At 37.5% G+C, this 17,808-nt stretch overlaps 2 protein-coding genes across 2 annotated transcripts; one reads left to right on the forward strand and one right to left on the reverse strand.

Moving 5' to 3' along the window:
* Window positions 1-1,995: 1,995 nt before the first annotated feature.
* On the forward strand, window positions 1,996-13,304 carry LOC135257101 (adhesion G-protein coupled receptor G5-like). Its single transcript, XM_064339530.1, has 15 exons — window positions 1,996-2,137; window positions 3,285-3,356; window positions 3,903-4,061; window positions 5,229-5,294; window positions 5,444-5,642; window positions 6,179-6,344; window positions 6,574-6,711; window positions 8,300-8,407; window positions 8,556-8,595; window positions 8,766-8,866; window positions 9,148-9,269; window positions 9,441-9,709; window positions 9,947-10,034; window positions 10,187-10,473; window positions 11,577-13,304. Exons 1-15 carry the CDS (start codon window positions 2,035-2,037, stop codon window positions 11,705-11,707), a joined length of 2,049 nt encoding a protein of 682 aa, XP_064195600.1. The 5' UTR covers window positions 1,996-2,034; the 3' UTR covers window positions 11,708-13,304.
* Window positions 13,305-13,469: 165 nt separating this feature from the next.
* knstrn (kinetochore localized astrin (SPAG5) binding protein) lies at window positions 13,470-17,781 on the reverse strand. Its single transcript, XM_064339531.1, has 9 exons — window positions 17,629-17,781; window positions 17,265-17,356; window positions 16,980-17,112; window positions 16,276-16,305; window positions 16,067-16,160; window positions 15,542-15,656; window positions 14,844-14,905; window positions 14,357-14,431; window positions 13,470-13,703 (listed from the first exon to the last, which is right to left on the reverse strand). Exons 2-9 carry the CDS (start codon window positions 17,323-17,325, stop codon window positions 13,569-13,571), a joined length of 705 nt encoding a protein of 234 aa, XP_064195601.1. The 5' UTR covers window positions 17,326-17,356; window positions 17,629-17,781; the 3' UTR covers window positions 13,470-13,568.
* Between the last annotated feature and the right edge of the window lie 27 nt (window positions 17,782-17,808).

The following is a 17,808-nucleotide window of genomic DNA, read 5'->3' on the forward strand; positions in this document are numbered from 1 at the left end:
ATTTTGTGGATCACAACTGTTCTGTTCTGCTTTGTGTGGTGCATAAACAATAAAGGTACTAAAGGTAAGTATTAAACCTGCTCATTACTCACACTTTTAAAGGATATGTGAAGGTTGACTCCAGTCTTCCCCTGGTTGGATTTGACATTATCTATATCTGTATTTGTATAATTTGAGTGAACTGGTTCATCTTCTAGCTTCTGAGCTGAAATCATTTATGAATGTTTAAGTGAGTAATATGCAGTACACTGAAAGCATTTTTTTGCTTTGTGGATCACTTCATATTCTGGGAACCCTGTCCTCTTTGAGGTGGATTCACTGTAGTTTAGTTATGCGCATCATTTTTCCAGTGCAATTCTGATTTAAATTTGTGAATATAAAAGCTATGCTAAAATAGATTTCTTATGTGAAGTCTACTGATGAATATTCTAATTCTAAATGTGGGTCCCATTCTGTATTGTTAGTTTATATATGTAAATTCTCAAGGTGTCAGTTTGTTTATGGACACACAGAGCAAAGTACATATATTTTCCTTTCAGTATATTTTCATATAATTAATTATTGTGGGCTCAATGACTCTCTTGTCCACAAAAAAGCTGTGATTGTATGAAAAAACATGTTTCATGAAACATAAACTACTTGGAGACTTCAGTGAACTTAAAACGTTTTTCATCTTTGCATCAACTATCCAGCTATGATTTTTTATTTATTTATTTTTTAATCTGTAATATCGAAAGTGAATAAAATATCTTTAGTTTTCTTCATTATGGTAACTTTCCCCCAAGGATTTTTTGACATTTTGTAGGCCCACTGCAATGCTGCAGGTCATCAGTGAGTTATTTTCAGGAGAAAACAGGTGCGGGGCGGTGTGCTCTGAGGAACTGTCAGCCAGCTGGTGCTTCTTTTGCACTACACAGTCCACTATTGTACTGGATGACTGTGCCTTTTTGAATATGGCTACATGTCTAGCACAGGCAGACCCTTAAAACAGTTGTTTGAAAACAAAAGATTGGGTCCGACAATAGAGCCAGGATTTCTGAAAGGCAATATTATTTAATGCATGATTAGTCAACAAAAATTATATTTTAGATCCCTTAACACTCTCCTGTTGTTTCCAAAGTTTCGAAAGTATGTACCATGCAGTCTGTGAGTATTTGGACACTGACACAATTTTTGTTGTTTTGGCTCTGTAATCTAGCATACTCAATTTGAAATAAAACAATGAATGTGCAGTTAATGTGCAGACTTTCAGCTTGAATTTGGTATTTACGTTCATACTGGCAGATCCATGTAGGAAACAAGGCCCTTTTCGTAAATAGACCCCCCATTTCAGGGGACCAAATGTAATTGGACAAAGTACAAATTATATTTAGTACTTTGGTTGTTTTGACTATGTGTCTTTATTCAAATGTTTTACTCTCAGAACGGCCTGCTTTACAGGCACAATTGGTCCTCATGTTGAGAGCAACAGCAACAGACTCCAAATGCAAATTTCATGCCTGGAATCAACTGTCAACTTTTTGTTGGCTCTCTCGTGCATGAACTAATGATGCAAAGACACACAGCTGGCCAAGAAACAGCTGAGAAGCCAAATTATTCCATTACGTTCACTGCCCTAAAATGAGGGAACTATGTATGAGAAGGTCTGTAAGAAACTAAAGCATGATGAGTTAGTCTATGCATTTGACCCTGTTTCTTTTTTTCATTCCTTTTTTTTTTTTGAGTCATGCCGTATCTCTTGTAAAAGATAATTCATCGGTTGTGGTGACGCACTGCATGTATACTTGTGTATGCATGGGTGTTTGTTTTCGATTAGACTCAGAAAGTGACCACTAAGGAACACATGAGGGTTTGATCCCCAGGAAAAGAGACCAACCCGAATGTCGCGGTATAGATCACACACTGGTCCAGTTTTTTTATTTACTCTCATCCTGCACGTGACACTCATGACAGGACAAACTATTCTTATATGTGAGTTCTGATAGAGCAAATTTTGTCTTCCTGTGACTCGTAGGCTGGTGCAATAAAACACAGATGATGGAGAGGAATGACTGTTTGCTTTTAGTGGATGATGGATATACAGGCCCTATTCGCTTCAAAAGAAATGACCCTCGTCCTGAGCATTCACAAGGTGGCGGTAAGTTGAAATAATAAGCACGAACCGTGTTCTTCTCGATTGTGTACCAACATTTTCAGCTGATGACAAGAATGGTCACATTGTGATTGATTGTTAAAAATGTCGTTGAAAACCTGTTCCTTGATTTGGCAATGTGAATAATGTGGATCACTCTACTGGAAATCCCGGTTAGTAGGCTTTGTATTTTCTCAAGACTTTAAGGCTGTATGGCTGCAATGTAATGTAATGGTTAGGGAATGGGGCTTGGAACTCAATCGGCATGTGTTCATTTCCCAGCTGAGATCTTACCCTTAAGCACATTAAAACCCAAATTGCTTCTGCAACATAAAAATGCAATTTCTGCAAGACACTCTGGATAACAGTGTCTGCTAAACGCAGTAATATAAATGTGCACTCGGTGGCCAGTTTATTAGGTACACCTGCTCATTAAAGCAAAAGGCCTGCCCCTCCAAACAGTGAATCAGTTTCCGCTCCTGTCTGCTAAGAACAGGATGATAAGGCTAAACTGGACAATTGAAGAAATGTTGCCTGGTCTGACAAATTTGGATTTCTGCTGCAACATGTAAATAGTAGGGTCAGAATTTGGCGTAAATCCAAGGATCCATCTTTCCTCATGTCAATGGTTCAAGCTGGTGGTGGTGCAATCGTGTGGGGAATGTTTTATTGGTGCACATTAGTCCCCTTAATGCTCAATTGATCATCATTTGAATGCCATAGCATACCTAAACATTGTTGCTGACCACGTGTATCTATTTATGGCCACAGTCTGCACTTTTTCAAATCTATACTTTTGGAAGGATAATGCACAATGTCATAAAGTGCACATCATTTCAAGCTGGTTCCGCAAACATGACAGTGACTTCACTGTACTCCAATGGCCTGCACAGTCCCCCGATCTCAAACGGGCACCTTTGGGATGTGATGGAACAGGAAGTTCATAGCATGAATGTGTGGCTAGAAAATCTGCAAGAGCTGTGTAATGCCACTAAGACTTCATACTGTTCTGGAGGCAAAAGGGGGTCCTACTTAGTATTAGATAGGTCTACCTAATACAGCAGCCACTGAAGGTATGTTTTACAAATACTTTTAAAAGCAACTGACATGCTGATAGGATTGGCAGTGATGGAAATTTTATATTATATTTCAGGAAATGACAAAAAATCCAGTAACCAAACTGACCGTGCCTCTATATTATCATTGGACACAACGAAAACTGGAGGTAGGTAGTATCAAAGTGGAATTAATACTGTGATTAATACTTTGCTCCACAAAGTATGTGTTAAATTTGGAGGCCAGTATTGTAGACCAGTATTTCTCAAGGTCAGTTCAACACAGTTTTTTCATTGTTTTATCCTTAAACTTTGACAAAATGCAAGTTCGGCTCATTATCGTTTGCTTCATTTTTGAATTTCTCATTATCTGCCAAATGGTATGTTTTAGTGGCCATATGTCCGCATGTAAACCAATAAGGAGCCTAGTGATTCACCTCTGTCATTAATTTGATCAGTTACTTCTGCTATAGTTATTTCTGACATAATGTGGCTTAAGAGGGAAAATAATCCCTCAAAACATTAAAAACATAATTAATAGAAAATGAACAGCTTGGTGAAGTTTTGGGATCACAAGTGTGGTTGTAATGAAAACCAGTATACACCCCCAAGGAACAAACTTGAGAACCGCTGTTTTTGATTACATAACAGTTTATTGTTAATAAAGACTGCACCATCATGAGTTATTAATACCATTTCACTTTATGTTGGATCAGTATGTTATTTAGGAAATTTAAGTGAAGATTATAACATCACGATCAAGAAAGATGGCCAGTCATATCACATATACCTGTTGAAGAAGAATCCTCAAGTTAACGGTCCATTCCTATGTTTCGTACCTGGAAATTGCAGTGTCAACAGTTCTGGACAACCAGGTAACCTGTATAAATGTATTTATGTTTTTATTGCTTACTGTTATCTGTATTTCAATAAAAAACAATAATGAGTGCAGAATGTTAACTAAAGAAATTGATTGCAAACACCTGACAGGCTAACTTGTGTGACAAGCATGTACAGTACAGTAAGCGCCATGATGTCTGGGACAAAGACATATTTTTATTTGGCTCTGTACTCCAAAGTTTTAGATTTGTAATCAAATAGTTCACCTGTGACTGAAGTGGAGATTCTCAGCTTTTATTTAAGGGTATTTCCGTGTATATATGTTTACCATTTTACAGAAACAGCTGTTCATGTGTTGAGTCTCCCCATTTTCAGCTGTGCAACAGTAAGGTAACCGATGACTGACCGGTGTTAACTCTGGTCTTGGTTTTAGCTTTTTTTTTCATCTAGACAAATTGCATTTGGAGTCACCATTATGAAGACCAGAGGACTAAAAATGGCAGAAAAACAACTAATCTGTAAGCTGAGAGGACAGAATAATTTATTATGTACAGCACAGATATTGAGTATATCAAGTACAACAGTTTGGAATGTCTTGAAAAAGAAAGAAACCACTCACTGCAATGAAAGCCCGGAAAGGCATCTCCAAGGAATATACCAAATGATTGGTGATGCCAATGGGTCGTAGATTATGCAATCAAATATTATGCTTTATTGCTTTCATTTACTTTTAAGTTCATCCATTAACTTGATTTTGCACAGCTGAAAATGGTGGGGGACTCAATACAAAAACTGGCTGTGTGTACTTTTGTCAGATTTATATATATATATATATATATATATATATATATACTGTATATATTACAACTGATAAAATATAAAAATATTTTTATAATTTGCCCTGATGCACAGCAATCTACATTCTACATAACAGCACACTCTAGTGGCAAAATGAATACATACACAATAAATACATAAGAATTACAGTTAGAGGGACAAATCAAAATCACAAAGTTGTATTCCAATTCACACTCATTTTCGCAACCCCCACTAAATTGGGGGGCAGGGTATTGTGGATTTCTTTGGGGAAGAACATGCTTTGATGGGGGGGCGGGGTATTGTGCCAACTCTTTGGGGAAGAACATGGTTAGAAATTTTACTGACAAGGAATACTAACCATTTGTCTTTTTACTGCTTTAAAGGAGAAGGTGCTATCCAATTAAATTCTCCCAAAACACAGTTCAAGTTCAGTGAAACTCTTTGCAAAAGTAAGACTTATTGATTGTTATTTATCCACATCCAATCTGTATGTATTGTAATAATATTTTTTTTAAAGATTGACTCACATTAGATTTTTTTCATTTGAGAACTTTCAGCTATAATAGGTTCCAATAGGTTCCTTTTTTCTATTTCTCAGATCACACAGAAAATGAAATTATTATATATAATATATCTTTCATTGCAAACAAAAAAGGAAATGAATCAACATGTTTGTCCATGGATAAGGAAACATATGTGACCTGCAAAAACCCTGTAGAAGAACCTAAATTACATTTAGAAGTGAAAGACACCATCATTGTTTCTGCAAATGGTGAAGTAGATGCAACTGCTGCCATGTACGTAATCTTACTACTATGTTCACCATTTCTTGATTGTTATTACTAATTAGTAAAAAATTTAGAGGTATAAACGTGTGCATGTGAAAGAACATTCATCAAAGAGCAGAGAGACAGGAACACACTTTTCACTGTAGGCTATTTACTGTCCATTGCTGTAGCCATACTGCAGGAGCTGCCACCATCCCACCCAATAATGAACTTCAGTTATACATACCATCTTCAATAAAGTCATTAAGGACACAAATGTATCTAAAGAATTTCAGAATTTGGATAATAATTTAAGCAGGCACAGCAATAGTGTTAATGGCCGTTCTACTAGAAGTTGCAGTGTGTTCAAAAGACTGTAGTATTTATATATAAGAGTAGTATTTATATTAGGATAGTTTATTACAGCACATTTTTTTATTTAACACTCATGCTTATTCTAGTGACTGTACTTTGATAACATATGAGACCTCTACAGAGGGTGTTGTAGTCTGCCTTCAGCATCACTTAGACTTAATGACATCTCAATAAATGCCTCCCCCAAATAGGAAGGCCATGAAGAGTCTTCCCTCACTTCTTAACAATATGAGGAATGAAGATTCTGCACGTATCACCATGGGACCCATCAAAGGGATCCTGAAGAAACAAGACAAGAAAGCTGAATCAGAATTTAAAGAGGTCTCTTTTGGGCTCACTACAAACTCTGATATACAAGTAAGTATCATGTATTATTTCAGGAGTGTCCGATGAAATCAAGGTGGTCAGACTTAAAGAAAAGTTGATACAGTTCTCTTCCTGTTCATATTTAAAAATGTTTTTGAGGATGGGGGGTCAGATTGTGTTTTTAACCTCTCACTACCATAGAGGACAGGTAAAGTGTGCTATTTAATGTGTCTGAGTTTGTAGCCTTCCAAATAATGCATTTTTTAAATTATTACAATAGGTCATAGGAGACATTACTGCACTGGAGCATACCTTTCCTGGATTAATTTCAATCCCAAAGGAAGCATTTGAAAAAGCCAATTTGTCAAGTAGCAATGAGCCATTTGCTGCTGTTTTCAGATTCCCAAATTTGACAAAGGTAACACAAATTTATAATTAATATAAAAATGTGTGATTGCATATAAAAATATGTGTATGCGTGTGTATAAATAATATTTAATGAGTGTGTGTGTATGGTATTTACATCCCTACCAGTTGATCTGTTGTACTGTAGGAATTAGTCATTTTTATACACAGTCCCCCCATTTTAGAGGACCAAAACAATTGGACAATTGACTGCTCAGCTGTTTCTTGGCCAGCTGTGTGTCGCTGCATCATTAGTTCATGCACAAGAAAGGAAAACAGGCCATTTTGAGGCTGAAGAATCAGAATAAAATCAGACATAGTCAAAACTTTGGGTGCGTCCAAATCAACTGTTTGATACATTGTTAGGAAGCAAGAACACACTGGGGAGCTCAGCAACAGGAAATGGCCTGGTAGACAATGGAAGACCACTGTAATGGATTACCGATAAACTCTTTAAATTGAGAAGAAAAACCTATTTTCAACAGTTCTTGCAGAAGTATTTTTTTTTTTAATTTTATCACTGCTGGTGTCACATTTAATTACCAGATGGATTATCAGTCCTGCCCCCCCCCCCTCCCCCCCTGTGTATGCAGGTTTATGTTTCAACAACTGCAATCCCAAAATTTTAACAAAATGTTAATTTCACTTAATTAGGTCCCTTTCCTGTTTACAGGGATTATTTACCCTCTTACGTCATCATTAATTCAGAAATAGCTATGCATGCCATGAAGAGTAAAATTCTCATGTTCATATTGTGCTTATTTTATGTAGCAAACTATTGCATAAAAAGAGGTTAATTATTTTTAATCGATGAAATTAAAGACTGAGGTGAATCATTGGGCTCATAATTGAAAGTGTGGACACCTGGCTACTAAAACCTAACCATCTGGAAGACATTGAAGAATTCAAAGACAAAGCAAATGGCAACAAGCCAAACCTGCATTGTGCTAACCATTTTAAGGAAACAATTATTCAAGAAAATAAACGTGTTCAACAACCTAATTGATTAACCCCTGTCTTTTGTTTGATCTTTTTATGTAATTGTTTGCAATATAGCACAGTATGAACATGGAAATTTAATTCAAGTTATTTCTGGCATAATGAGGCTTACAAGGGTACACAATCCATCTAAACATGAAAAGCACTTAATTCTGTTACAATTCAAGGATTGCAAGAAAACCAGCATATACAGCAAGGCCTCAAGACCGAATTTGGGAGCCACTGGTCCAGAATGCAGTCTTATGATTTATGAGTGCAGACTGGGCCCTATATTTGAAGGTTGAGCCCCGAACAAGGCTATGTCATCAGCTGACAATAAAAATTCTTCTCAATGACATGTAAGAGTGGTTAACGGTTGTCATCCATGAGAGATATGCCTCTCCTCGAATTGGTACTCTGTCACAGTTAGGTTTTGTCTGTAGCATAGAAATGTAATCACAGGTTGGGGAGACAAAGAAATTTTTCAAATTCGACATTGAGGAGACAAAGAAACGAGGGGAAATTAAATAAAATGCAGATACGTGTTTAGTTGTATGTGTCTCTGCATTGAACATTGTGACATGGGTTGACAGAGCATCTAACCATACTGATTTTGTTGTCAGGATGCAAACAACAGCAAACTTTTAAACTCTGAGGCCATTGCGATTGAAATGGCAGCTGAGATAAAAAATCTCACGGATGTGATAAAAATGACATTTATAAAAGTTCAGGTGAGTTACAAATTGTCGTCTTGGGCAACTGGGTATTTGCAATGGTTTTAAAGTTAAATGTCAGTAAAATGTGATTTTTTGGTGATGGCATGGTGGTGATGGGCTGAGGACCCCTTTGGATTGAATATTTTCCTGATATTTTACTAAGGATGACGTCAAGATGTCTTGCCGTTCTTGGAATGGTGAAGGTAACATATTTATTTTGCTTTAACACAGCATGTGAGCTTTAACTTCAAACTATGTACTGTATATAGTTTTTTTTTACCGCTTCAGATGGAAATGTAATCTACAGAAACACATTTTTTTTTGTTCCTCCCTTTAAATACAAAAATAAACTCAAAAGTGTTTTTCTTTAAAGGGAATGTACCAGTCTGGACAACAGATGGGTGTTACACCTTTGAGAGTAATGATACTGTCTCCTGCCAGTGTACGCACTTGACATTCTTCGCTATTCTAATGGTGAATACTACACTGTGCTTTGCAATATTACATTTTTGCCTTTGATTAATCTTGTGTTATCTGCTCTTTGACTTTCCTCTCAAGAGAAAACTATATTTTGAAGATAAATAAGAAATGTCTAAAATCAGTCTGACTGAAATGCAGAATGTCACTTAAGCCATGATAATAACAAATGCTTGGTGAGAGGCTTGCAAGACAAGAGATTTATGTACAGCAGAAATAAAATAAAAATTGGTCAATGCACTTCACTCTAGCCTTTATCATCTCCTGTGATTCCGTAGGTCAGTCCTGGGCTGACCATCAGCAGCTCGGACTTGACATCTCTAACGTACATCACCTACATTGGCTGTGGAATGTCAATGTTCTTCTTGGGTGTTGCTCTTTTCATGCACTTCCTGTTAAGGTGAGGAATTGCTTGCAAGAATTTCTTACCCTTTTTTTCTCTACAGCTGGAATCGCGTAGGGCAAGAACTGATTGTCCCTTGAAAGCCCATTCATCACTTGTTTAAAATGGCTATAAGGACACTATGGACAGGTTTGAACCACGGCATGAACCATTCTACCTTCTCCGCAGGAGAGCCAAGGCCAATTATGCCACCCTGATCCTCATGAACCTCTTCATAGCCATGTTCCTACTGAACCTCTTCTTCCTGTCCAATGAGGGGGTGGCAAATCTGGGGAACCCCATCGGCTGCAAGATATTGGCAGCAGCCATGCACTACTCCATGTTGTCCACGTTCACCTGGTTTGCTGTCGAGGCCTTCCATCTTTGCTTTCATTTGATCAAGTCTTCCCACATCACCATCAAGCACTACATCCTCAAAGTTTGCATTGCTGGATGGGGTGAGTGCAGTGATCTGAGAACTTGTTGTTAGTTTTGGGTTTTTTTGCATCCCTGGGGCCCTCACTTTTTAATGTAGCTTCTTGCATATATCTGCTGTAGCAACACAAAATTGGTCTTGGGCCTCATTTTCCATACATTGTTTCTACAAATGCTGCCAAAATGTAGCAAAGACCTGGCTGTTTGAACAGGCTGTCAAACCTGAAAATTATTCAAAATAATCTTGCATGTCTCCACAGCACTTCCCTGCGTGGTGATGATCATCCTCTTCTGTCTTGGAAAATATGGGTCCTTAACCATAAACTCTGGCGATACATCTGTGAATATGTAAGCATGCTTGCACATTTTAAACATATATATATATATATATATATATATATATATATGTTTTTTTTTTTTTTTAAGTACATTTTCGGGAAAAAGCAACAGAGTATATCATGCTATTTGAAATATGAAACCATTTCTCCTGTCAATTCCAGGTGCTGGATCACTGACAGTACAGTGCATTATGTTGTGAACATCAGCTACTATGCAATAGTCTTCCTCTTCACCTTCACCGTCTTCATCGTTATCATGACAAGGCTGACACACGCGTGGAGGGTGGACACAGGTGCGTCCAAAAGAGGCACAGGGGGCCCGAAGAACATATACTCCATCCTGGGACTGTGCTGCCTGCTGGGAATCACCTGGGGTTTCGCCTTCTTTAGCCACGGGCCCCTTCGGATACCATCCTTCTATATTTTCACCATCCTCAACTCTTTTCAGGGTAGGTGTTACAGACCAGTGGCTCCAGAGCCCATAATCCACTAAATGTGTGGCTACATTTACTGTGCCTGACCATGTTTTTTCACATACCAAATCAACTGCATTTGCACATTTAACTAATAGCGTACAGTATAACAGGTGCTGCATTATTCTCCCGTTTCTCCTTCTAACACATTCCACCAGTGTCCTCAGAAATAATAGCATGCACATACGCACAAACTGGGAAAATACAAGTCAAAACCTGAGACAACAGTAAAAAGGCACATTTTGAGAACATTAAGACTTGCGCACGGGGTTTTCAGCTAACCTGCATCCTCAAAATGTAAAAAATAGAGTGGCATGTACTATGTAAATGAAGCCCAAACTTGTTTTAAAAACAGGGAAACAATGCGGTCACCCATTACAATGCACAGGATGCGAGTGCAGTAATAAACATACTCGCCACTGGCTATGTAAAATATTGACCAATCATCCATACTTCCTAAGGGAAACAGAGGCTAACATGACTGATAGCTTGTCTTCTATTACAATGTATTGAAATATTTTATGCCATTTAAATTATAGTCACCTAACTATAACATTAAAAGTGTTATTCAGTAGCATTTTGTACATTTCATAGTACATTTAAGACATTCAAAGTTGTCCAGGTTAAAATCATATTTAATTTTTTTTTTATATCAAAAATAACTTTTTTAATGACATCATTTTTATCTCTTGTCTCCTGTGAAACATTTTGGGTGCCATGTAACTTGAAATGTGCAAATTCACAATATAAACGTTTATTATTATAGTTCCAAACAGAAGAGTGAAAAAAGAACAAAAAAACTGGTACTTCTGTGGCTTGCAGTTTCTCCAGTGATGATATTATTGGCAATAGCCTGGGGTAGTGGCTAAAAAGCTATGGCAGGTTCAAAATTACAGTTAGTGAGCCATCATAATACATTTAGATAAAACACTTCAAACCCACATTTCCATAGTGTATAAATGTATGCACTGAATCGAACGTTGCCCTGTATTAACATATAATGGAATGCGTCCATCCGTCTTTTGAAAGCCAAGGATACAATCAGTTCAACAGAACAATTTATCCATCTTCATTTACAGGCTTCTACTTGTTCCTGTATTATTACAACACAAACAAGATTGCTGGAGAGGAACAGACTTCCAGCTCCTCAACACAAATTTCAAGTATCTTCAAGACCTCCATGCACACAGTTAACCCTTATTTAAGCTAAAGTGCCAAACACAAGTCCTGAGATGTGCCTACATAGCCAAAAGGTTTGGATTTCTACAGAACCAGATGTCGGACTCACCTCACCTTGTTGATGTATCCATTAGACACCAAATTGGCATTTTATGATGGAGGGCCATGATCCCATGGGAAGCACATGGAATACCTTTGTTGAAAGCAAACTATTGGAAATAGGCTGCGTGCAAAAGGCACACAGGAGGAGTCCAGACTGCATAAAATGCAGGCCAATCTATCAGCCTGTCAACTATGGCTACTTTAAAAGTGCAGTTCACCCTAAAATGAAATTAAGGTTAGCCTGTGTCCACTTACCCAGAGTACCATTTATCTAGATAGTAATTTAAAGTGTTTTTAGAATCAACTGCAGCTCACCCACATTAAACAGACCTCAAGGGACCTATATTTTTTGGTGCACAATGCACTGAAAATTTACATTAAAAAAAAAATAAAAAAAAAACTCAACAGAAACATGTCTTTCCAAATATAATGCCAGTTACTCATATAATTGGTAAGGAGTTGGTCTTGTAACCTAAAGGTCACAGGTTCGATTCCCCCGTAGGACACTGCCATTGTACCCTTGAGCAAGGTACTTAACCTGCAATGCTTCAGTGTATATCCAACTGTACAACTGGATACACTGTGAAAAATGCTATGTAAAAAAATGTTGTGCAAGTCGCTCCGGATAAGAGAGTCTGCTACATACCTGTAATATAATGTATATCCGAGCAAAGTCTTGTGCAGGTGGACCATAAAACTTGAGTGGTAGTGGCGACAGAATGTGACTGTCGTAGTTTAAATTTAGGCTAGCACAGTGTAGGCAAATTACTTTATTAAAGCACATAACAGTCTGGAAATGCACATCTGAGATTTAACAGGTGTTTTGTTCTGCAATGACGTTACACTAGTTAATATTTCAACTATAATTTCAAAATGGGTTAACTGCCCCTTAATGTACTAAAAGAAGTTGTGGCATTTTGCCAACTGCATACAACCCAGTATTCAGGAAGACAATTTGTAAATAATTCTGCGTTCACATGATCACGGCAGACAAACTAAATTGTAAAAAAAACAAAAGCAAGGACCAATATCATCATCAATCATCATCAACTCTCAAACAAGAGCAAATATCATACAAACAGTACAATAGTAAAGTGTATGCTTATTTTCAATATATGCAAGGCCAATTTCCATAAGGCATACTGTTAAAACTATTTGTTTATCACAGTTTATTCACTGAGTTGGATTTATAGCGTATTATTTAAGCAAAAACAAGATGTACTCTGTATATCCAACATGTGGGTGCAAGTTATTTTATAGTTTTGGAACACGCTTTCTTCAATTTTCTGTAAAATTCTGTTTACAAAGCTAAATAAAACTATTGCAATGAACTGGACCAACTGAAGGACTGGGAGGTATTAGGGAGACAGGTGAGGCAGCAACCAGGGAAATCACAAGGTATTCGGGAGTGCACTTGCACATTTAATGTGAGCTTGGGCGAAGATAGCAACTATACAAAGCTTCAAAGTTCTTTATGGGATGCTACACACTGATGCCATTCAATGGAGTCTTTTATAGGAAGTCTACAAGCCAGGATCTCAAAAGCAGAAGAAATGAAAACCTACAGAACATAGATCTCCAGGATCAGGGTTGGGCTGCCGTGTATTAAACTGTTAATTTGTTGGCACACTGATATAAAAACTGAATAGAACACCTAAGGAAGTGACTTGCAAGTGTGCTGCATGACACAATTGTGGTAAAAACTGAGGTTTTATTCAATTTCAGAGCTGTACAAAACACTGCACTACACACACACACACACACACACCCCCACAGACACACACGAACATCTACATTTCCACCAGAAGTTGCTCTGCCTGCTCCAGAGCCTTCTCCATTTCTTCCACTTCCAGGGAAAAGGCCTCTCGCTCCTCCAAGTGCTGCTCTCTCTTCTCTCTCAGATCCCTCATTCTTTCCTGCACCTGCTACAAGATGCTCAATGTTAAAAAAAAAAAACCTCAACAATGCAATTAAAAAGTTTGTTTCAGTAATAAGTATATGCTTGCGCGCCTGTATAGCAATTACCGCTTCACTACTGGATACTGGTTTGACTGCAGTTTAAACCACGAGACCACCCAACGGTATCAAACTGGAAGAGCCGCTGCCCATCACAGATTATGAGCAATGTGCACGTCCAGAGGCTGCTCTGTGGCCTCGTGTTTTTAACCTCTAAACCTGAGCTTTACATTCCCACAAAGAACACAACCATTGACCCAATTACTTCATATTCCATATACACGTCCTTGTCATATGATACTTATGATGATACTTTTGATAATGGTGCCTGCTAAATCAAAAACCCAGGAAGGTGCGATTTTGTCAGAGAAACAGTGACTTCATTTTATTTTATCCTTTATTTTATTCCTCATTTTATCCTATTTTTTTTTTTTTTCCTATTTATTTCTCCAATTGTATGACTGTTATCTATATGACTATAGCTATGATGTGTTTCAGAAAGCTATGATGTGTTTATTTTGCAATGTATTTATTTTTTCTGTACAGCACTTTGGTCAGCCATGGCTGTTTTAAAGTGCTTAACAGATAAAATTGGATTGGATTGGATTGAAACTGTACTTACCTGGACCTGTGCTCGATGTTCTGAAACCTTTTGGCCAAACGTCTGCAACTCCCCCATCAGTTCTTGGGACACGCTCTGCAGCATTGCAAATCATTGTTGCTTTAATCGGTCTGAAGTAACATTCACATAATCATAAACGGGTAAGCAAGGCCAAACTGTAACACTATGCATAGTACAACTTTGCTGTAGGGCATGGAAATTCACAATCTCCTGTGCAGTTCTCTCCAACACTGTTTGCACATTCATTAAAAACACAAGATAACAGGTAGACTGGGACCACTAAAATCCATTTCTTGCCCTCCATTTCCAGGCAGATAATAAGTAACATGTAGTTGGAAAGTATTTCATTTGTATCTTTTGGGCAGCCTCCTACACCACCTCTTTGGTGGATTTTGTCCATCAGTTGCAAACACATTGCCCTGAAAATAATCTTTCCTAAAGTAATGTTCTTTATTAAAAAAAATGAAATAAAATACTCTTTTCCAACCTGCACTTCTTTCCTTTGCTCCTCCTTTTGTTGGGCTGTTTCAGCTAGTTCCTCACCTAAATCTAAAGGGAAAGGGTCATTACATGCAGCCCCAACATGCATTTGTAAAGTAAAAACAGTAAACTGGCAATGTAGGGTTAGACTGTGGTTTCATGCACCCCATAAAACTCCACTTGGGCTCATAGGCTAGGAATGAAATCCCAGAAACCAAAGCTTGCGCCATATATTCTTCAATCACCATTCTAAAAGATCAAAGAAAGCCAATCACAAGTGTAAGCCTTGATTATAAATTATTGTAAGCCAAGAATTTAACTAATTTTGTACTTTGTTTTACAAGTGATCTCCAGTGAGCAAGATTAAGCTAGAATGCAATTTACGAATGAGTGATGTTTGAAAAATGTTCACTGATATGATATACAACCAGATCTTACTAATATCACAAATAGTTGGCTATAACAAGAATAAGATTTCTTTCGAAGACGACTGTTGTACATGAACAAAAGGTAATATGGGTATGTTAATATATGCGATAGCACAGTAGTTTTTTTACATTCTTACTATTATTAAATACAACACATTTCATGAAAAAAAAAATGGAAGCTAGATGACAACAGCAAATGACAACAAGACCTAACAGGAATTGAGGTAATAACAAATAAAAGGCATGGGTCCCGAAAAATGTGCAATCACATTCTTACCCAGGTCAATGTTGCCTGCAACCAGCAAATGAAGACAGCTCTCCAGCTGCTTCTGAATCTCATTCTTTTCTCCTTGAAGATCTCTGTACTGCTGCTCCAGCAGGTCAACCTTTTCCTGCAATTGTAAATTCAACACGCATTATTCAAAAGAACGGTCTTGATAATTGCACCAGGGCCATGGAACCTGTCATGTAAGGTTTGTCACTGAAAGAACTTGGAATTCAACAGGAAACCTATGGGAAGGGTTATGCAGCTTTTCGATGTGATAGGGAGAGCAAAATAACATGGCACTTTAAATCAGGACTTTGGATAATATCCATATCACCATCCATACCCGTATTACCGTTTAGAGCCCTGTTATTCACATCAAACAACTGGTTTTCAGTCTTCCTTTAACTGGGAGTCAGGTGTAAAGACGTCTGGATGGTCTGGCCTGATTCCAGGCAAGAGGCTGCTGTTCCTCTTGCTGAACCATAGGACCACAGATTTGCATTTTATTTTCCATTTTTGTATACTAGTAGTTACCTTGGACTGCAAAAGATTTTTTTGCAGGTCTCCGTTAAATGCTTCCAAAAGTCTTTTCTGGTCTCTTAGCTCTGTCTCCAGTCTAGATGAAGGTCTGTCAGATTAACAGGAGTAGATTCATGGTTCAGAAATGCAGACCGGTGGTAACACTCAGATCTATAGACAGGAGACTGTCTTTACTAGTCCACATATTACTAGGGATGTCTTACCCTTTGTAAGTCGTAGCTGTGAACTTTTTCCTGCATGACAAAACATAGCACAACAAAACTGATTACACCTCAAACAGTAAAAAAAAACAAAAAACAAACAAACAAACAAAAAAAAACACTTAACACCCTATAATATGACTACAGTATGTCCGGTATGATCATTTCTCTTATGGAATCAATATGAATTTAGCATGGACCACATGTAAAGCGTCTTGTGCAAACTAGATATGCACATTTACTTACACAACATCTACTTCAAACTAACATATTTTAACAATATAATCGGATATAGAATCTGGGAAACATTTTCCCTCTATTTTGAGAATACTCTTTTTTGGGTGGGGTGGGGAACTTCTGTGCCATGTTATTGGCAAGTTTAACCTTTATTTCACTCTGAGCTGCCCAGAGGTTACATCGCTGTCAACTTTACACATCTCGCGTAACATGCTGGAATAAACGCATCATACTACCTAGCTACCTACATACAGAACAGTACATACATACAAAGTATGCGACTTTAGAAACTACTCACAAAAAACAACTGTTATTTAACATACCAAAGTTGAAAATGGGAAGTAGCCTAACTACAACATTAGATGTTAGTGATGTATAGTAATAGCGAGCTAGCCTGCAAACAAAGATGCGTCTTCAGTAACGAGCTAGTCTGGACTACCATCACCTGACAAAATAATCAACATTGTTACCTGGGTACATTGTTGTGAGGCTTCAGTATGCCAGCCGAGTCCGTTTTCAAGGCAAAGTTAAAATTTGAAGGTATAGTCGTTTCTTTGAATTCACATTTAGTTCTCTTCATATTTTCAGCAATACGACCAGTAGCTATACGTTTTAAAAAGAAAAAGGAGAGTTATTCGCCTTGTACTTTACCAGCAGTTGCTATGATAGCTAAAAATGAGAAGAATAAAAAACTGTGTCACGCTCATCACCGTTGCTAGTTCGTTAGGTAGCTACGTCAACATTAGCTAACTTACCCTTTGGGTTTGTAATTTCTGGTTGTCGATTCTCCTGATAAACTGGAATTCTTGAAGACATTGGTCCCAGGTGAAAAATCTAACTACGCAAGCTAAAAAGAAAAACTACGGTTATTTTGAATGCATCAGCAAGCGAATTTACTTTCCAAAAACATCAACTTTAATGCGTTTACGTGTCAACTGTTAGCTAGCTAGCAATCTGTGTAATTATGTTGTTACCTAACGCTAGCTACAATCTAGCTTGAGCTAACGTTAGCTAGATTTCAGTTGGCCAGCTATGTTGGCTAACTGAATCATCAAGTTAGCTAACATTAAGGGTATACATCTCCTTTTCGAGTAGCAAATATCAGCCACTATAAGTTACCTGTGCTCTAGGACAACAATAAGTTAATTTCCAGAAAGTCACTTCTTTTACTGTTGTTCCACCAAAGACAGAAGGTGGATAAAGACCGCTGTTTAATTTGAAAAAAATAATCGTCACTTCCTTCTTCATATTTGAAAAAGGAACTTACGTATACATACGTTAATATTGATAGCTTTTTAA

The sequence above is a fragment of the Anguilla rostrata genome, chromosome 6 (assembly GCF_018555375.3).
Source record: "Anguilla rostrata isolate EN2019 chromosome 6, ASM1855537v3, whole genome shotgun sequence".
In the NCBI taxonomy this organism is placed as follows: domain Eukaryota; kingdom Metazoa; phylum Chordata; class Actinopteri; order Anguilliformes; family Anguillidae; genus Anguilla; species Anguilla rostrata.